Below are 19543 nucleotides of genomic sequence, written 5' to 3'. Positions count from 1 at the left end.
GATGTCACTCTTGACTAATAAGATATATCATGAGACATGATATGATAATTTACCCCTTCAGACTTTTCAGCCCTTCCTTCATTTATAGTAATTATGCCCATTAAGTACTTAGAAATCAAATTAAAAGAGCATACACTTATATTACTTGATTTCTCCTTAATTGTAAGGTTGTGTCAGTTAAAAGCAATAATCAACACTATGACTAGTACAACAACAAAAAATGGGTCTTCTTGAACCACACTGAGCCATTGTTCCTTTCTTATAAAACGCTATTAAGTGAACACAGTGAATCTAAGATTTGTGTTGTAGAGATGTACAGAGTGAGTTTGTATGTGTGTGTTACATAAGGGTTATGACCTCTCAGTCAACCTAAGCCATAGGTCTCAGTTAGGGGGTAATCAGAACAGTTGTAGCAGACCTGCACGTCTGGTTGCTGCTTATGAGCGATGCACCGTCATAAACTAGTGGATCCAGGAATACACTCTCTGAAAGTGATCTCTCACCAAGCTTTACCTCAGCAGATGCATCTGAAGTTCTCCACTACCCTCCACCTCTACGCACCCCAGAATTGGCAGCCCATCTGTTCCCTCTGCACACCCTGTCCAGACAGACTCAGCGTGACTCATAAAGCTGAACTGGTCTCAACCAGATGGAGGAAGTGTTACTTTCAGTATATGAAGACAACCTCCTGATGGGTTCAAAGACCCTTGAAGAACTGCCTACCTGTCCTCCTGTCTGGCTTTTTGTGCTTTAAAGTAACACTGACTAAGTAGTAGTATTAGAAGTAGTAGTAGTATTCGAAGTAGTAGTATCAGTAGTAGTATTAGAAGTAGTAGTAGTAGTAGTAGTAATAGTATTAGAAGTAGTAGTAGTATTAGAAGTAGTAGTAGTAGTAGTAGTAGTAGTAGTAGTAGTAGTTGAAGTAGTAGTAGTAGAAGTAGTGGTAGTAGTAGTGGTAGTAGTTGAAGTAGTGGTAGTATTAGAAGTAGTAGTAGTATTAGAAGTAGTGGTAGTATTAGAAGTAGTAGTATTAGAAGTAGTAGTAGTATTAGAAGTAGTAGTCGTATTAGAAGTAGTAGTGGTAGTAGTAGTAGTAGTACAACACTGCTGATCTAAGATAGACACTCCATTGAAATTATGTTGAGAATGCTCTTTCATAATCTCTCTCTGATAATCACAATAGGCATGTGTGAGAGTAGCTGGTGCTGAAACAAAGGTCCTTAGTGCCAGTACGGAACATGGTTAGGCTCAGCTGCAGACTCAGCAGGTTGGTTGTCCTTTTCAGCCAGGGCCACTACCCAGGTATAAGACACTGCCTAAGCTCGGAGATAGGGCCAAGAGTTTTTCCTGACCATATTAACTGACTGGGAAATAAACCCAGTGCCGTATGGCTTATAATTAGGGAATAGGGCCTGTTTTTTTCCCTGGTGGTCTGGAAAACTACTGGACCTACTCATAGAAAACTGTGGGTTTTGATAGGGCAATATTGTTGTAAAACTGTAAATGGAAAATGTGCATACTGTAAGACATTGGATCATCTCACGCCTTGACATATGCTTACTTGCTTAAGGTCCGCGCAATAGCATGGCATGCTATAACTCCCTGCTGTTAATGGCATCTGGATAACAAACAATGCATAAATCCATCTTGCGGTCCCCTTTGGTCTTTCATGCTAGAAATACCTCTCTTTATTCCTTACGTCATGGTCTACTGATGAATGTGTAATGATAGGTTTGAGAAAATGCATACTCGTTGGTTTTAATGTATAAATAGTACTAAGCGGCCTCAATTTGTTGATTGTGAAACGACACAAGTGGAAAAAGAGGACATGAGGTTCTCCTCCTCACCCAACCATAGCCTTTCTGAAGCTGTAGGACCTTATCTGAAGGATATCCTACACCACACCCTGCCTGGCTGGCTCCAGTCACACTTCTGAGGGGTGTAGCAGAACATGTTGACTTGCAAATACAAGCCAAGTGGCAGAAATATGTCGGGGGGGGGGGGGGAGGGGAGCATTTGTCATAACAGGAAATGTCCCAGACGTGAATAGCCTAACTAATATATATTCAGACTGCCAGGCAGACACAAACATCCCCAGGTGTTAAAACTTCACTCAGTCAAAACAGAACATGTTCGGCAAACAGGTGCAGAAAAACCCCATGTCTGTGTGTCTGTGAAACTGTGCCATCCCTGCAGGCATAACCATATTCAACTGAAAGATAAGTATGTGCGTCATAATTAACCCTGAATAAATTAAAATTGAAACAAAACCTCCATTAAAACATGGGGGGATTTCCAATTGACTTACTGAATGTAACATTCATTCCAATTCATTCATTGAATTGATGGAAAGTTAAATGAAATTGACCCAAACCTCACTCCCCAGACTACAAGAAGCCACATTATGCAGGCTGAACTATAATGTGCAGAGAAACATCATCAATAATTACATTTTGATGACGATCACAGTGATCCCTGATCAATATCCAATATCCAATATCCAATATCCAGAGTTCATAATACAGGGTTGGTTTGGAGAGATGATAGCTGGGAGATTGACTCGCTGTAAACCGGCGGTGGTTGGCTTGTGATCTGGTCGAGGCCAAGGCTACACTACGGTTGTCCTGCCCTGAGGTCAGAGTCGTGCCACGAAGCGACTTTATGATCAACGATGAGACCGACACCTGAAGCCTTTTGTGACAGTTCCTATCAAGCCTGCCTACTGTCACCTTCTTTAGAGAGAATTAAAACAAAGTGACAGAGCTTGGCTAGGGGGAAATACAATCTCTGTTTTAGTTGGATATAATAGATGACCTACATGTATAATTCAGTATGCTAGCGAATGTGTACAATAGTCCGTTTCCTTAACCTCCTGGCATGATTGCAGTGGTGGCAGATTGAATATAAACAAATTGCTGACCAAAAATGGCTGCCAATCAGTAAATAGTAATGGGACGCTCAAAAGTAATGAAGACTCCAAATTTAACCTGTTAGATGTAAAACATAGATTGAGTTTTCACATTGATGATGGTGCATAGAAATGAGGGGACAAGTTGTGTCACAGTTATAACCCGCCGGTCCTCGGTAGGCTGTCATTTTAAATAAGAATTTGTTCTTAAATGGCTTGCCTAGTTAAATAAAAGTTAAATGAAACAAATGTAAAAATAAAACAGTTTGTTCACAGCAATGTAACGTTGCCTGCAGAGCAGAGAAATGTAGCTACTGCAAGGCTTTTCAACAGGTTACTCAGAGTCAACACAACACAAAACATCACGTAGTCTCCATCTGTTACAAGTAGAGCCTCTGAGAGGTGGTGAGACAATGTGGAATGTGGTTACTCTCTTACACACTCTTACACAGACCCTAATGTGAAGTGGGGGCGCTGTAAAATTTTCATTCGAAAACTCGATTGTGACAGCAGGTCTGAGTTGAGAGGGCTGCATGACAAAGAGGCCACAATAGCAGCCTTTCCCCTCCAGTCCATCTGCTCTGATTCTCTCTGGGGATTCCTGCTGGTGACAAAGTAAACTTGTCATTTTTATTGATGTAGGCAAGTCAGTTAAGAACACATTCTTATTTACAATGACAGCCTACCCCGGCCAAACCCTAACCCAGATGACACTGGGCCAATTGTGCACCGCCCAATCACAGCCGGTTGTGATACAGCCTGGAATCGCACCAGGGTCTGTAGTGACACCTCTATCACTGAGATGCAGTGCCTTAGACCACTGCGCCACTCAGGAGCCCAAGTCATCCTAATGGAAGAGACAAATTGGTCGCATAAGACCAGCTTGCTGCTCAGTCAATTTCATTGTTTCAATCTCTCCCAAGGGTTGTGAAGTCTTGCTCAGTTTTTCTAATTTTGTAGAACACTATCATTCAAAAAGCACAAAACAAAATGAATGTAAAGTATCATAACCCAATCCGTCTGCATGAAAATTTTAATAATACAAAATCCACAGCAGGCCCAAATGACCCAAAGCCACAGTCCAGGTCCTATCTCTGCTTCCCTGCCTGTCCCTGTGGCCTGGCCCACCCTGGTGCTGAGCAGCACGGCCTCCTATGTACTCCCCCACCCCCCCCGCCTGGGCGTCGTAAACAGCAGGCTCACACGGCGGATTCATTTCATCTGCACTATGTATACCCTGCTCGACCTTCACATCACTTTCTGGACCCGTATAAAAGAATTGGCTATTTGTATGATCTCGTCTTCTTTATGTTTCCCATTCCACGTTTTATTAGGAGTGTTTTAACTACTCTAGTAAATAGACATTAAAGCCTTCAGGGTAGCCAATTATACACCTTGGACGAATTAACAAACTGTTTTGTTCGAAAGAGTAAACAGCTGTGTAATCACACACACAAACACACACATGGTCTGAATGTAAAACTTGGCATCCACTTGATAAACATTCTACAATCCTTTTTTTAAAAACATGCCGTAAATTCACTTGTTGTTTGAAGTTTAAAATACAATTAAATTCTCTTTTTTGGAACTGAATGTAGACAAACATCGCCGTAAAAATACAGATTATTTGTGTATCTGGACATTGTTAATAAAAAGCTTACTACTACTACTACTATTTTGAGACAACAGTAAAGAAAGATATGTGAAAAATGTCAGTGCACTTCATTTCTTGATTGCCATTAGTGTGTGTGTGAGAAATGGACAAAACATTTTAAATGCTGAAAATCCTAGCATAGCAGCCGGAATCCATGTAAATACCAAAGCAGTTTATCATGGACTTTCCTTGAGGACTTTCCTTGAGGACTTTCCTTGAGGACTGAATTGTTAACAGATTGCTCTCTCTAATGCTTTCAAAATGCCTTTCGTGAGTAACACAAAAGGGAAGTTGAATAGACAATTGTATGTAGTCAGGCTGAATATTAATCACGGTTAGACTACTGATCATGTTTCAGTTGTCCCTTTCTATCTTCATAATGTCCACATCCCTACTATACACTAACATTCCTGGAACATTCTCACGTGGTGTGAGCGGACAGGTACAATGTGCTAATCTTTCACTTCACACAGTGAGAGCCCTGACACACGACAACCCCCAGACACCCTACCCATTTTCGACTTGGATAGTTCCATCTGTACCACTGACTTAGTCTGGCTTGTTAAAAGTTCATTTGTGCAACGTCTTTCCTTCTTAATGCGTTTGAGCCAATCAGTTGTGTTGTGATAAGGTAGGTGTGATACCCTATTTGGGTTTTTTTCTTGTAAATTTGCAAACGTTTTTAAAAGGCTGTTTTTGCTTTGTCATTATGGGGTATTGTGTTGTATATTGATGAGACAAAAAAAAAAAATGTAATCAATTTTAGAAAAAGGCCGTAACCTAACAAAATTTAGAAATACTTTCTGAAGGCACTGTTTGATGTGAAAATGATACCAATTTTGAAGGGGCGGTGAGACATTTGTGTTTCGGTAATGAGGAAAGGGCCGCAAGATGAAGGATCGAGGCCTCGCCTGGCATGTACGTCCTAGATGGCTGGGAGCTCACCCCCAGGGATGCGTTGGGCCGTCCGCACCACCCCTCGGTAGGGCCTTCTGGTCAAGGGTGGTGCAGTTGTCATATTAGTCGGTTGTCAACCAAACACAATTCAATATGACTTTTGTAATACAGTAAATAGCCTTAAGTTTAGGCTATCTAACAAACTAACATTCAACCTTAAAATGAGTAACACATCCATGGCCACATTTTGAAGTTACTGTTACTATACAGTTACTGTTACTGTTACTCTTGGCGTGATCCTGGACAACACCCTGTCGTTCTCAACCAACATCATGGCGGTGGCCCGTTCCTGTAGGTTCATGCTCTACAACATCCGCAGAGTACGACCCTGCCTCACACAGGAAGCGGCGCAGGTCCTAATCCAGGCACTTGTCATCTCCCGTCTGGATTACTGCAACTCGCTGTTGGCTGGGCTCCCTGCCTGTGCCATTAAACCCCTACAACTCATCCAGAACGCCGCAGCCCGTCTGGTGTTCAACCTTCCCAAGTTCTCTCACGTCACCCCGCTCCTCCGCTCTCTCCACTGGCTTCCAGTTGAAGCTCGCATCCGCTACAAGACCATGGTGCTTGCCTACGGAGCTGTGAGGGGAACGGCACCGCAGTACCTCCAGGCTCTGATCAGGCCCTACACCCAAGCAAGGGCACTGCGTTCATCCACCTCTGGCCTGCTCGCCTCCCTACCACTGAGGAAGTACAGTTCCCGCTCAGCCCAGTCAAAACTGTTCGCTGCTCTGGCCCCCAATGGTGGAACAAACTCCCTCACGACGCCAGGACAGCGGAGTCAATCACCACCTTCCGGAGACACCTGAAACCCCACCTCTTCAAGGAATACCTAGGATAGGATAAGTAATCCTTCTCACCCCCCCCCCCCTTAATGATTTAGATGCACTATTGTAAAGTGGCTGTTCCACTGGATGTCAGAAGGTGAATTCACCAATTTGTAAGTCGCTCTGGATAAGAGCGTCTGCTAAATGACTTAAATGTAAATGTAAATGAATACAGTTATTTTTCTGTAACCATATAAAGCATGCATGTTCAAGATAGCATACATAGGTCATCATAGGTTTGTGGAGATCTTCACAATTGCTATAATAATCTGTGCAGAATCTCAAACAACATTGGTCACTTGCACCGTGTACTTTAACGTGATCTCAACTGCAATTCAGGCCATTTGGTTCTGCTATTATGAAGCACAGTGATAATAGATATAAAATAACAAAATATCTGACATTGTATATCCATTTGAACTTTGCTGTAACGGTTTTCTTTTTTTTCGAAGGAGAGGAGGTCCAAAATGCAGCGTGGCTATTTAGATTCATGTTTAATGAAAGAAGAACACGAACAGTACAAAAACAATAAACGTAACGAGAAAACCTAAACAGCCTATACTGGTGAAAACTAACACAGAGACAGGAACATTAACCCACAAAACCCAACACCAAACAGGCTACCTAAAAATGGTTCCCAATCAGAGACAAAGACTAACACCTGCCTCTGATTGAGAACCATATCAGGCCAGACATAGAAATAGACAAACAAGACATCCAACATAGAATGCCCACTCAGATCACACCCTGACCAAACAAAACATAGAAGCATACAAAGCAAACTATGGTCAGGGTGTGACAGTACCCCCCCAAGGTGCGGACTCCGGCCGCAAAACATGAACCTATTGGGGAGGGTCTGGGTGGGCATCTGTCCGCGGTGGCTGCTCTGGTGCTGGACGTGGCCCCCACTTCACCATAGTCTTAGTCCGCCCCATTGTCCGCTTCCGTGGCCTCCAAACCACGGCGACCCTACTAAATGATCCCACTAGACAGAGGTGCGGCAGCTCGGGACAGAGGGGCGGCAGCTCGGGACAGAGGGGCGGCAGCTCGGGACAGAGGGGCGGAAGCTCGGGACAGAATGGCAGGGGCTCTGGACAGAAGGGCAGGGGCTCTGGTGCCTCTGGGCTGAGGGGCTCTGGCGGCCCCTGGCTGATTGGCGGCACTGGCGGCCCCTGGCTGACTGGCGGCCCCTGGCTGACTGGCGGCACTGGCGGCTCCTTGCAGACTGGCGGCACTGGCGGCTCCTTGCAGACTGGCGGCGCTGGGCAGACTGGCGGCGCTGGGCAGACTGGCGGCGCTGGGCAGACGGGTGGCTCAGGCGACGCTGGGCAGACGGGTGGCTCAGGCGGCACTGGGCAGACGGGTAGCTCCGGCAACGCTGGAGAGGAAGGCTCTGGCAGCGCTGGACTGAGTAGCTCTGGCGCCTCTGGAATGAGGGGCTCTAGCGCCTCTGGACTGAGGGGTGGGAGCTCTGGCAGCGCCGAACAGGCGGGAGACTCCGGCAGCGCTGGAGAGGAGGAAGGCTCTGGCAGCGCTGGACAGGCGAGGCGCACTGTAGGCCTGATGCGTGGTGCTGGCACTGGTGGTACTGGGCCGAGGACACGCACAGGAAGCCTGGTGCGGGGAGCTGCCACCGGAGGGCTGGTGTGTGGAGGTGGTACTGGATAGACCGGACCGTGCAGGCGCACTGGAGCTCTTGAGCACCGAGCCTGCCCAACCTTACCCGGTTGAATGCTCCCGGTCGCCCTGCCAGTGCGGCGAGGTGGAATAGCCCGCACTGGGCTATGCAGGCGAACCGGGGACACCGTGCGCAAGGCTGGTGCCATGTAAGCCGGCCCAAGGAGAAGCACTGGAGACCAGATGCGTAGAGCCGGCTTCATGTCACTTGGCTCAATGCTCACTCTACAGAGCTGGTATGTACCGCACCGGGCTATGCAGCCACACTGGGGACACCTTGCGCTCCACAGCATAACACGGTGCCTGCCCGGTCTCTCTCGCCCTCTGGCAAGCACAGGAAGTTGGCGTAGGTCTCCTACCTGGCGTCGCCATACTCCCTGTGAGCCACCCCCAAGAAATTTTTGGGGCTGACTCCCGGGCTTCCTTGCCAACCGTGTTCCCTCGTATCGCCGGCTCCTCTCTCCGGCTGCTTCTGCTCTCCTAAGTGCCTCCGCCTGTTCCCATGGGAGGCGATCTCTTCCAGCCAGTATTTCCTCCCAAGTGTAACAACCCTTGCCGTCCAAAACGTCTTCCCATGTCCATTCCTCCTTTCGCTGCTCCTGCTGCCGCTGCCTGTCACCACGCTGCTTGGTCTTGTTGTGTCCCAACAAGCTAGCTCCCGGCGGACGTCCTCCCGGAGACTGCACCGGTAATGGTCCATCAGGGCCCTGTCATTCCACCCAGCACCAGCAGCTAGGGTCCTGAACTCCAACACGAAGTCCTGCGCACTCCTCTTCTCCTGTCTGAGGTGGAACAGTCACTCACCCACCGCTTTGCCCTCTGGTGGGTGGTCGAACACAGCTCGAAAATGGCGGGTGAACTCCAGGTAGTTGTCCCGAGCCGAGTCTGGACTGTTCCAGACAGCGTTGGCCCAGTCCAGGGCCCTACCCGTTAAACAGGAGACGAGGAGGCTTACACTCTCCTCACCCGAGGGAGCCGGTAGCCAGGTAGAGCTCGAGTTGGAGCAAAAATCCCTGGCACCCAGCCGCCGCTCCATCGTACTCCCTCAGGGGGGAGAGACGCAATGAGCTGGACCCAGAGGACGACACAAGTGGCGTCGTCTGTGGGGGAGCTGGGGTAGACGTCGGTAGACCACTCCTCTCCCATCGTTCCATCCTCTCCATCATCTGGTCCATCGCTGTACCGATCCGATGGAGGACAGCTGTGTGGTGATTAACGCGCTCCTCCATAGTTGGGAGAGGGGTGGTCGCTGCTCCTGCTGACTCCATTTAGGTGGTTGCGGGCTTCTGTTACGATTAACTAAGGAGTGGTGGGTGGAATCAGGCGCAAAGAGCAGGGTTCAGTAGATTCAATTTATTCTCTGGCGCACTAAAACGGTCACGCCAACACACTGGGCGCATACAATTGACCAGCCCAAACACAGGACCAAAACAGTCCAGAGAATACATACACGAAAACCACCATACAACAGAGTAACAAAAAACAATAAACGTAACGAGAAAACCTAAACAGCCTATTTTTTATTTTTTTTAAATAATTTATTACATTCAATACCATTCATTCTTTACAACTCATAATTTTCATTCATACTTCAATAATGGTATTTTAATTTAACTAAACAAAAACCCCAAACAAAACCTCAGGGGAGCATCTTTCCTCCCCGTCATCCTACAAACTCCTTGTCCCTAATCTATCCCCTTACAAATCTAAATGACACCCAGCCCTAAACCCCCCTTCCACCTCTCCCGTGCAGCATGCTGCCCCCACTTCCTCTCCTCCCTCTTCATCCTCCCCCTCAAATCTCCTTCCACCCTCCTCACTATCCCTTCCACCCCCCAATCTCTCCCTGTCTTCACCATGTTCTGCCTGGCTTCCCACAGCCCCCGTTTAAAGAGACTCATGAGAAGCCAGAGCAGAAACCTGTCCCTATCCGTCCCTCTCGCTCTCCCTACACCTCTCTCTAACCTGGCCCACGTCAATACAAAATTCCCTCTTACCAAACCTAACAACACCCGTGCCCTAGCCCATACTACTCCGGCAAAGGCACAGTCCCAAAAGACATGGCGCACAGTCTCCTCCCTGCCACAAGAGGATCTTGGACAGGTGGGGGATTGCGCCAAACCATGCCGGTACATGATGGAACGTACCGGCAAACACTTGTGGAGGCTCAACCAATTCAGGTCCTTGAGCCTGTTGTCCAGGCCCCGCGCCTGCACTCCCTCCCAGACCACTGCCGAGATGCCCACTACAGGCGCCGGACTCCCTGCCTGTCTGACCTCCTCATACAGGTGCCTGTGATCTAAACCTACTCGGGCAACTTCAACCTCAGGGTGCGCACGCAACCACTTGGCCGCATGACCAAAGTGCCACGGCAGCTGTTCCGCCCGAGGACCCGTGTTAGACCACACCATTACGCTTCTCGCCGGATACGAGAAGAACACCCGCAGGAGGTAACCGGACGGGTGTATCACTGGATGAGCAAGCCCTGTTAACAAGAAAGAAACAAAAATTGCGTCCAGCTTGAGAGTGAGATATGGTACCCCCCTACCTCCCTCCCCGATGGGACAGAGCATGCGTGCCCTGGCGACCCAGTCGTAGCTGCCACTCCACATGAACTGAAACACAAGCCTCACTAGAGGCCTCCGCAGACAAGCCGGCAATGGGTAGATGTACGACAAATACAAAAGAGACGGCAACACATCTACCTTTAGGACCAGGACCTTGCCCATAAAAGACAAATACCTAGCCTTCCACATCGCTAGCTTCCTCTGTACCACTGCGATACCCATGTTCCAGTTCAGCGTCGCTGAGCCGGAGGTATCAAAATGGACCCCGAGAATCCTCAGGGCCCCCTCACAGAGAGATAACCACCCGGGCACATCCGTTCTACCGCGCCATCTTCTGAAAAACTTAACAGAAGACTTTGCATGGTTCAGAACCACTCCCGACGCTCAGGTGAAATCCCCAATGATGGCAAGGGACCTTGTCAGGCACGAGTCCTTGCACAGCAGCAAGGAAGTGTCATCGGCGTACTGCGTCATCTTAACAAGCCTTCCACCCCTGTGTCTGCCTTAATGGCAGCCCCCAGAGGCTCCATGTACAGAACGAAGAGGAGAGCCGAGAGTGGGCACTCCTGCCTGACCCCAGACGAAAGGTCAAAAACGTCACCCAAGTGACTATTTACACTAACTCGGCACCCCGCTCCGACATATAATGTACGAATCCATCCTATGAACTTCTCCCCAAATCCTAATCGACCTAACACTCTGAATAGAAAAGATCTATTCACGCGATCAAAAGCTTTCGCCTGATCTAGCGCTGCTACCATTAAAGGCAGGCCTCTATCTTCAACCCAAGCGATGGAGTCCCTGATTAACTGTAGGTTCCATCTAATAGAGCGGCCCTCTACCCCGCACGTCTGATCATCATGGACGACGTAGGGAAGGGCTGTACGCAACCGGTCTGCTAAAACCTTTGCAAGTAGCTTGTAATCTACGCACAGCATGGTCAACGGCCGCCAGTTGCCACGGTCTGTTACTTCCCCCTTCTTATATAAAAGTGACAGCACACCAACAGCCATTTATCCCTCTGGGACCCCCGTCTCAAGGATGGCCTTCAAGACTTTGAGGACCACTGGTCCAAGTATACCCCAAAACTTGAGATAAAACTCAGCCGGCAGCCCATCCATCCCAGGCACCTTCCCTTTTCCCATCCTCCGAAGAGCGCTCTCAACCTCTTCTAGTGAGATCTGGGCCTCCATCACTTCTCTAATGTCCTCCGGCAACCGCCTGGACAAGTGTTCTAAAAACACATTTCCCTGCTCTACATCTATTTCCCTTTCCTTAAATAAACCTTGGAAATGATCAGTTGTCACCCTGACCATTTCCTCTGGTTTTCTAACTATACTACCATTTTCTTCCCTAACGCCATGCATTACCTTCCTACTCTGTCTGGCCCTAACTGACTTAAAGAACATAGCAGAACAAGTCTCATTGTGTTCTAGAAAGCCACTATGCGTACGCTCCAGGAAAGCTCAAGCCTTCCGCTCCTGAAACTCCCTGAGCTGCGCCTTTAGGGTTGCGGATCTCTCCCAGTCAAACGACCCGCCGAGGTTGCCTGCCTCGTACTCGAGTTCAATTAACCTTTGGATACGATCCACCTCCCTCCTCTCCTCCCTTTTTTTCCTCTTGCAATACCCTATTATAAAAGCCCTAATCCTCACCTTAACTAATTCCCACCACTCTAACACTCCCTCGCACATGGACCGGAGGCCTTCAAGCCTCCAAAAGAAACCAAAAAAAAACATCAACAAAAGCCTGCTCCTCCAGCACGTCCCGATCTAACTTTCAGTACCCCCTACCAAAGAGGCAGACTGGCGACCCCACCTGCAGGAGCACCCCGTCGTGATCCGAAAAGAAAACAGGCATCAGCCGCCCAGACAACTTACCCAAAGACCTGGGTACAAAAATATAGTCGAGCCTCCGCGCAACCCCCCTGGAGTTGCGCCATGTAGGACCGGCCATTTTCGGAGTAGTGTGCAGGCCACCATCAACCAGACCATGGCAAGCCATTAGCCCGGTGATGGTGCCTGCACTGCTATCCTCCCCTATTCCTAAATCTGTATTAAATTCCCCCCCCCCCCCTATCACTAATTTCCTATTTGTGACACACAGGGGCGCCAGACAGTCCACCATCTCCCTCCTGTCTGCCACCACCTGTGGCCCATACACCACCACTAATCTAAATTTACAATCCCTTATCGTGACATCCACCCCTATAACCCTCCCCTGCATCACCACAAAAGAACCCTCCACTTTTACCTCCCTGTGCCCACACAAAATCCCTACCCCCGATGAGTGCACCCCCCCCCAATACCCCAAACCGACTCCCCACCCAAACCCCACACCCTCCAAATAACTAAAAACCGCCCTCCTCTTAACAAAATCCCTTAAACCCTAAGGTTTAAGCATTTAAGCATTTAAACTAACAAAAGTAAAATTAGACCCCATGAAAGAATCAAATAAAAACATGTAATACACTCAAATACTAAACCCAGACAGAAAAAAACAAAAACAGGAGACTCACCTGATGCTCCCCTGCTCCATATCTACCGGTGATAACACCCTCCGTACTCCCGATGTCCCCCCCTCTTCCTCCATCTCGCCAACCCAGGATGCAGGAATAGTGTTTGGCTTCGGGGTGCCCTGCACCCTGGGTCTACTCCCACACTCCTCCCCCTCCCCAGTGCTGCAGCTGGTTTGGAAAAAAATAGGGGAGGCAGAGTCCCCAAACAAAAAACTCCCCAACTCCTCCTGTACCCAGTCCTGGGTCTTGTTAGGTGTGTCCCCACCCAACAGAAGTTGAGGGCCTGGGGAAACCAGCAGCAACCCAGAGGTTTCTCCCACCCCTATCGCTCTCTTGGCCATCCCCTCTCTCTCACTGTCGGCCAATCGCACCCTCCTCTTCACTCTCTTCTTTGGTGATGGCGGCAGTGGAGAGATACCACCCTCCCCCCCGCCAGCTCCTCCACCATACCCCTCATCTCTTCCACCAGGGCACTTTCCCCCCACTCCACTTGCTCTTCCACCGTCTCCTTCTCCACCACCCCTCCCTCGCTTTCTTCTCTCTCATGCTCCTCCACTCGCTTGCCTTCTTCCGCCGCTTTTCCTGTTTCTCCTACTCCCATGCCTTCCGTTTCCTTCTCTCTTCCATCCGCCGCTTCTTGCTCCTCCTCCTTCCTTGCGACCTTCCCCTCTGGGCCTGTACTCTAGTCAAAAGGCATACTTCCTTCCCCTCCTCTCCTTCCCCCATCCACCGCTCCTTCTCCCCCACCCCAGCCGCAGACGTGTATGACCTCTGACGAGCCGGGCACCCCCGCCACAGGTGTGCTAACGAGCCACACCCGTGACACGCCTCGTCAGAGGCTCGTCACAATCCCTCGCCTCGTGCTCCCCAGATCCACAAAATCTGCATTTTCTTGCGCTGCACGAGGCGAAGATGTGGCCATAGGCCATACAGCGCCTGCAAAATGGAGGCTGACGTGCATAAAACAACGTCCCCCTGTCAGCCCCCAGGGAGAACATAGCAGGAGGATGGAGGTAGCCACCATGTCCCTTTGGGTCCTCCCTGAGGAGGGCCTGGAAGCCTCTCCTCCCATTCCAAAACCCAAGGGAGTCTTTGTGGTGCCTTGCTGAGGAGACGTTATCCATGTATCTCCCCAGAAAGGCCCTCACCTCTTCGTCCTTAACGTATGGGTTGTAAATATTGACAGTTACAACCCTAAAGTTATTCCTCGCCAGGCTTGATATTTCATAGTGACACATCGGCCTCTCACCTCCCACTGCTCTTGCCCTTCTCAGGATATCATCGTGTTTCTCCTCTGTATGTAGTGCCACGTCGTATGCTCCCTCCAACGAGTTGCCTTGGAAGCAAAACACATCCTTCATCGTCAGCTTTAGAATCCCCATCTAGATTGTCCTTCCAAAAGTTTCCCGTCCTAAAGGCTCCAACTCCTTTTGCTTCCAAGCAAACCGAATCGTGTTGGCCAACCCAATCCCAGGGACCGACCGTGTTGGTGGATTTTGCACCATCTCCGCAAGGAGAATGGCACACCCGGCTCATGTTCTCTTCCAAAACCAGGAAAAAATAAAATCCAAAGTGACTGAGCCTATACTGGTGCAAACTAACACAGAGACAGGAACAATCACCCACAAAACCCAACACCAAACAGGCTGCCTAAATATGGTTCCCAATCAGAGACAATGACTAACACCTGCCTCTGATTGAGAACCATATCAGGCCAGACATAGAAATAGACAAACAAGACATCCAACATAGAATGCCCACTCAGATCACACCCTGACCAAACAAAACATAGAAACATACAAAGCAAACTATGGTCAGGGTGTGACATTTGCTGTGTTTCTAAATGGTTGAAAGCACAGTGATAGACATTTGGGTGACAACTAAACCAAAATCCGACATTGTTTTTCCATTGGAATTTGTTTGTAATTTTAAATAGTTGAAAGCATAGAGATGATAATACATTACAAATTCAACTAACTTTTGGCTGTCTTTCTGAGTGGGGGAATATAGGTTGTAATCTCATTGATTAATGTCTCAACCAAATATTACCCAACACACCACGTTGAAATGACATGGTGTGCTCAGTGGGACATATCTCTGAAAGCAGAGGCCTCTCCAGCCCTCCCTTCACCCTCTCCAGGGTGGCATGTGTCTGTGCAATGATAAAGTTGAGCTTCTATCCAACCACAGAGAACTGGAAAAATCTGGTTTGAACTGAACTGCACTGGGTTGGAGCTCTCCCTCTCTCTCGCTTACAAGCGGATGGATATCTGAGGCTGACATCAGGCTGTGGCAGCCGGCGCTCTTCCTCCTGCCTGCCTGCTGCAGTGCTGTGGTTTCACTACTTTAACTGATCAGCCCCATGCGGCCACCCCGGCTCCCATGGTTACACACAACCAGACACATCAGGGAGACAGAGAGAGAATGAAAAGAGGAAGAGAGTAAGGCGTGAGGAGAGGGGGTAAAGAGGGAAGTAGAAAAAGAAAGTGAGACAAAAGAGGATGGGAGAGAGGTAGAGAAAGAGGAGATACGTGTGAGGAGAGAGAGGTGGCAGTTACCGCTTGTTGCAGACCATGTCCTTGCTTGTGTAACTGCCATTACTGTCCTGCTATGTGTAGTGTTCTCTGGTGCAGAAAGTATTGGATTTAGATTCCCCCACTGGTGCTACAACAGATCAACAGATGTTCGGTCTTTTCGGCTGAGAGTCTCGCAAATATCTCTTTGTACCAAAAATATATGTTTTTCTGTTTTATTTTTTCTGTCTTTATAAAGTATGCGGCTACATAGAAAAAGACTTATCACCAAAGTTGCATTTCTTTCTATAAACCTTTGAGATGTAAAATAAAGCGCCCACTCACCCTGTCCGTTAGAGTAGTAGATCCACTTCTCCTTGGTCTGTGTCGGGGGGCAGGTCTTCTTCTGGATTGCCTTCTCAATGATGCTGCTGGGGTCCTGGACTGGACCCTTCTTCAGAACTCTGGAGCTCCTCTTCACGCTGCACACCACGATCACCACCAGCACCAGCAGCAGCAACAGAACGATCATCCAGGGCAGGTGCTCATTGATGTCAAAGTGCGTATGAGTGCTGGGTCTGGGGGAGCCCCTCCGCGTTGGCCTGTACCCTGAGCTCTGCACCCATCTACCCACTCCCACACCAGCTCCATCCTCCATGCCATCCATGACCCGGTTGTTGGCCGCCGGGTGGGTGCGGTGGTTATCACTGGGAACAGAGTACTTGTGGTGTGGTAGAGTCCGTGTGGAGTCCTGGGCTTCAGGCGTAGCGGCTAGGTTCAGGACCTCTCCATTGTCTTCGGGGCTGGCTTCGGAGGAGCCTGTTGGGGGGGAATCCTGGCCATGGCTGGGTAGAAACCCTGTGGCACTCAGTAAGAGCTCTAAGTCCTCAGCACCTGCTGTCAGTCTGAAGTTGTCTAACCCACAGAGCCACACAAACACAAATAGAAATGAAAAGAGAGAATGGGGGAGGAGAGGGAGAAAGAGCGAGAGCGACAAAGGGGGAGGGAGATGCAGAGAAAGATAATTAAATTCAGTCCAAAGATGGGCTAAATCCAGACTACAACAACACAGAAGGGAGAAATTGTCAAACTTTAATCCCACAGGCAATCTGCTGGACAGCTGTGGAAGGGAAGGTCCCCGCCCTGGCCAAGCCCCAACTAATCTGACACGAGAAGAGCACGAGATTGCTCCTTCTACAGCTACCACATTGGAGCAGCAAGTAACTAACTTTAGCTAGCCAAATGATGGCAGGTAGCCTAGTGGTTAGAGCATTGGGCAAGTCACCGAAAGGTTGCTGGATTAAATCCCTGATCTGACAAGGTAAAAATCTGTCGTTCTACCCCTGAACAAGGCAGTTAACCCACTGTTCCATGGTAGGCTGTCATTATAAATAAGAATGTGTTCTTAACTGATTTTGCCTAGTTAAATAAAAATACAAAATTCATATAGTGTTCTACTAAAGCTGGAGTAAATTCAATTACAGCTCCAGACTCAGCAGGAAATAAATGAGATTTTGAGTTGAAAAGAAGTCAACGATATATGCCTAAACACATTCATGTGGCAGGTAGTCCATTGAGATTGAACTGGATATTACTGTTGCCCCATAACAAAAGAGCAGGCCCAAATGTCAAACTTACACTGCCTTTATAGGCTACTGTAGAAACAAAAACAGCTAATCAATAGGGGAGATGTGTTTACTTCCACTGAACCTGAATCAACACTGTAAAAACTCACTAACCCTGAACTGGAATACCCCTGTCTACTATAGTACTAAACAGATTAGATTAGAATTTCATAACGGCATCATATTGGGGGATGCTTTTGGGATTGGCACCCGGATCATTGGTAATCCTTGGGATCCTATTAACAGGTGGACAGGTAATCCAGAAGTAAGCTGTGTTATTGGCATATTCATCTCAACTGCAATGCTTTCAGTTCTTCACTGCATGGGGACACACTGTCATGTCGTGGTGGTTCTTGTGCAAAAGCCTCTTCCCCATCCCATCCCACCCATTGAGACTGAGGCATGGGAATTTCTGTCCTACATGTGGGACTGGAACACCCCTCAGCCATTCTCACTGAATGAGGGGGCAAGTTAACCAAGTGAAAGGCTATGAATCTACACACAAGACAAATAGCAGTGGAATTGATGCTCCTCTATGGGTGGTTGACATCGTGAAATACTGCAGACGAAACTGGGATGAAACTGTGGACAAAAGCAGTAGCCGATAAAAAAAGACTTGTAAAGTCCTGCGAGGGGCTGTGGCATTCATGAAATTTTGTTTGCCGGTTATTGTCATGCAAAAGACTGCCTATCTCACAGTAACTGATTGTTAATTAACATAAACACGTTTAGCATCTCCAGGCCTCCACGCATACAAGCCGCTGATGAGCGCCTTTGGAACATATGCATTTAAAAAAGTATAATAAATCAATTGAATATACACCATCACAATAAGTCCATTACTTATTTTAGGCAGGTCCAAAGAAACTTTGGACCTGTGACATGTATTTGTATTTCAGAAGAGCAGAATATGAGTTGTCCGACTGTATGTTATGATTTTATAGTAAGAATAATATAATTGAACTCAGCTGAATAAAATAGAAAGGATATTTTTGCCATTCCGGAGCTATGTTGAGTAGGAGGTTGCGGCAGGTACCATAGTGGTTAGAGTGTTGGACTAGTAACCTAAGGTTGCAAGTACGAATCCCCGAGCTGACAAGGTAAACATGTGTCGTTCTGCCCCTGAACAAGGCAGTTAACCCACTGTTCCTAAACCGTCATTGAAATTAAGAATTTGCCTAGTTAAAGTGATAATTTGAAACGTCCTATTTGATAGATTAACAGTTATTTGGCAACGTCAGTTTTGAATGATACAAATCGTTGAATGTCTTGTAAATCAAAAAATATATGGGCTGCATGAAGAGACTATAGCCTATTGATTACTTTAGAGGAAAAAGCGTGCGCTCTGTTTCTTGCCTCAGGCTGCACACGCTGTTGTTTTTCACTCATCAGTAGGCTACTCTGGTCATTTCGCTGCGCGACAGGGGATATTCCGCCCAAACTCTGTATGCCATGGGCTCTCCAACCCAGTTCCTGCAGCTAACCAGCGCTTAATTTGGGAAACCAAGTGAAATCTGTTCGGGAACATCGATAGTAACATGTTTTCACAACGAAACATATTTCATTAAACTGTTGACAGCCTTTCTCTTTGCGCGTTGGTGAAAATAATGAAGGAGAGAGGGGAAGAGATGGAAATTTACGGTGGTGAGATATTCTGTAGCTAAAGGTAATGTGTCCGCCTATTAATTGTGAAAATATAAAAAAAACGACCTATTACTATGCTATTCAAAATCAAATACAAATTCACTAAAATCTGCATTTGTTTAATTTAGGCTAGACCAATTATGTACCAAATACATCTTAAATCTGTATATATATTTTTAAAATGTTTTTCTGGCATGTGTTTTATGCGGTAGGTTATGTATTGTATACTGGCACAATCATTATTTTAATTCCGTTTTTTGGGGTCGGGCTTGGACTACGCATAAACTCTAATATGCATATGGGTGTTTTTAATGAATCATCACCTTAGAAAGCGCTGTCCATTTGGTTCTGTTAGGCTTTGAAACAACATCCACAACAACCATATTTTCCACTGAGTTTCAACTTGTTGAACTTCTTTCTTCAAATTGATCAATTACAGTGGTGAGTTTTAAAATCACATACTGTGCTTTAATTGATGTCACAGTGGTTCGAGAGATAATAGAGCGACCTGATGATTGAATAACAAAGAATAACAAATTCTTATTTTCAATGATGGCCTAAGAACAGTGGGTTAACTTGTTCAGAACGACATATTCTTTATATTATTTTGGGGGAATCGATTTTGCAACCTTTCGGTTACGAGTCCAACGCGC

At 47.5% G+C, this 19543-nt stretch overlaps 2 protein-coding genes across 11 annotated transcripts in view; one reads left to right on the top strand and one right to left on the bottom strand.

Annotated features, from left to right (window-relative positions):
• LOC135557650 (tumor necrosis factor receptor superfamily member 21-like) overlaps window positions 1-19543 on the bottom strand; it is a 39457-nt gene that overhangs the window by 11324 nt on the left and 8590 nt on the right. For all 10 annotated transcript variants that reach the window (XR_010458245.1, XR_010458241.1, XR_010458244.1 and 7 more), the window contains one exon: window positions 15967-16536. Coding sequence is in view for 4 of the 10 variants with exons in the window: in XM_064991131.1 (XP_064847203.1) it covers window positions 15967-16536 (570 nt within the window). In the remaining 6 variants the exon portion in view is untranslated. The remainder of the gene's footprint in view (window positions 1-15966; window positions 16537-19543) is intronic.
• The window catches only part of LOC135557652 (CD2-associated protein-like), a 112958-nt gene continuing 112089 nt past the window's right edge, over window positions 18675-19543 (top strand). Inside the window, exon 1 of the mRNA XM_064991138.1 lies at window positions 18675-18912. The gene's annotated coding sequence lies outside the window, so the exon portion shown is untranslated. The remainder of the gene's footprint in view (window positions 18913-19543) is intronic.

Source organism: Oncorhynchus masou, chromosome 16 (genome assembly GCF_036934945.1).
Source record: "Oncorhynchus masou masou isolate Uvic2021 chromosome 16, UVic_Omas_1.1, whole genome shotgun sequence".
NCBI classification, from domain to species: Eukaryota; Metazoa; Chordata; class Actinopteri; order Salmoniformes; family Salmonidae; genus Oncorhynchus; species Oncorhynchus masou.
The sequence above is the reverse complement of the archived record's forward strand: the minus strand, read 5'-3'. Positions and strand labels throughout refer to the sequence as shown.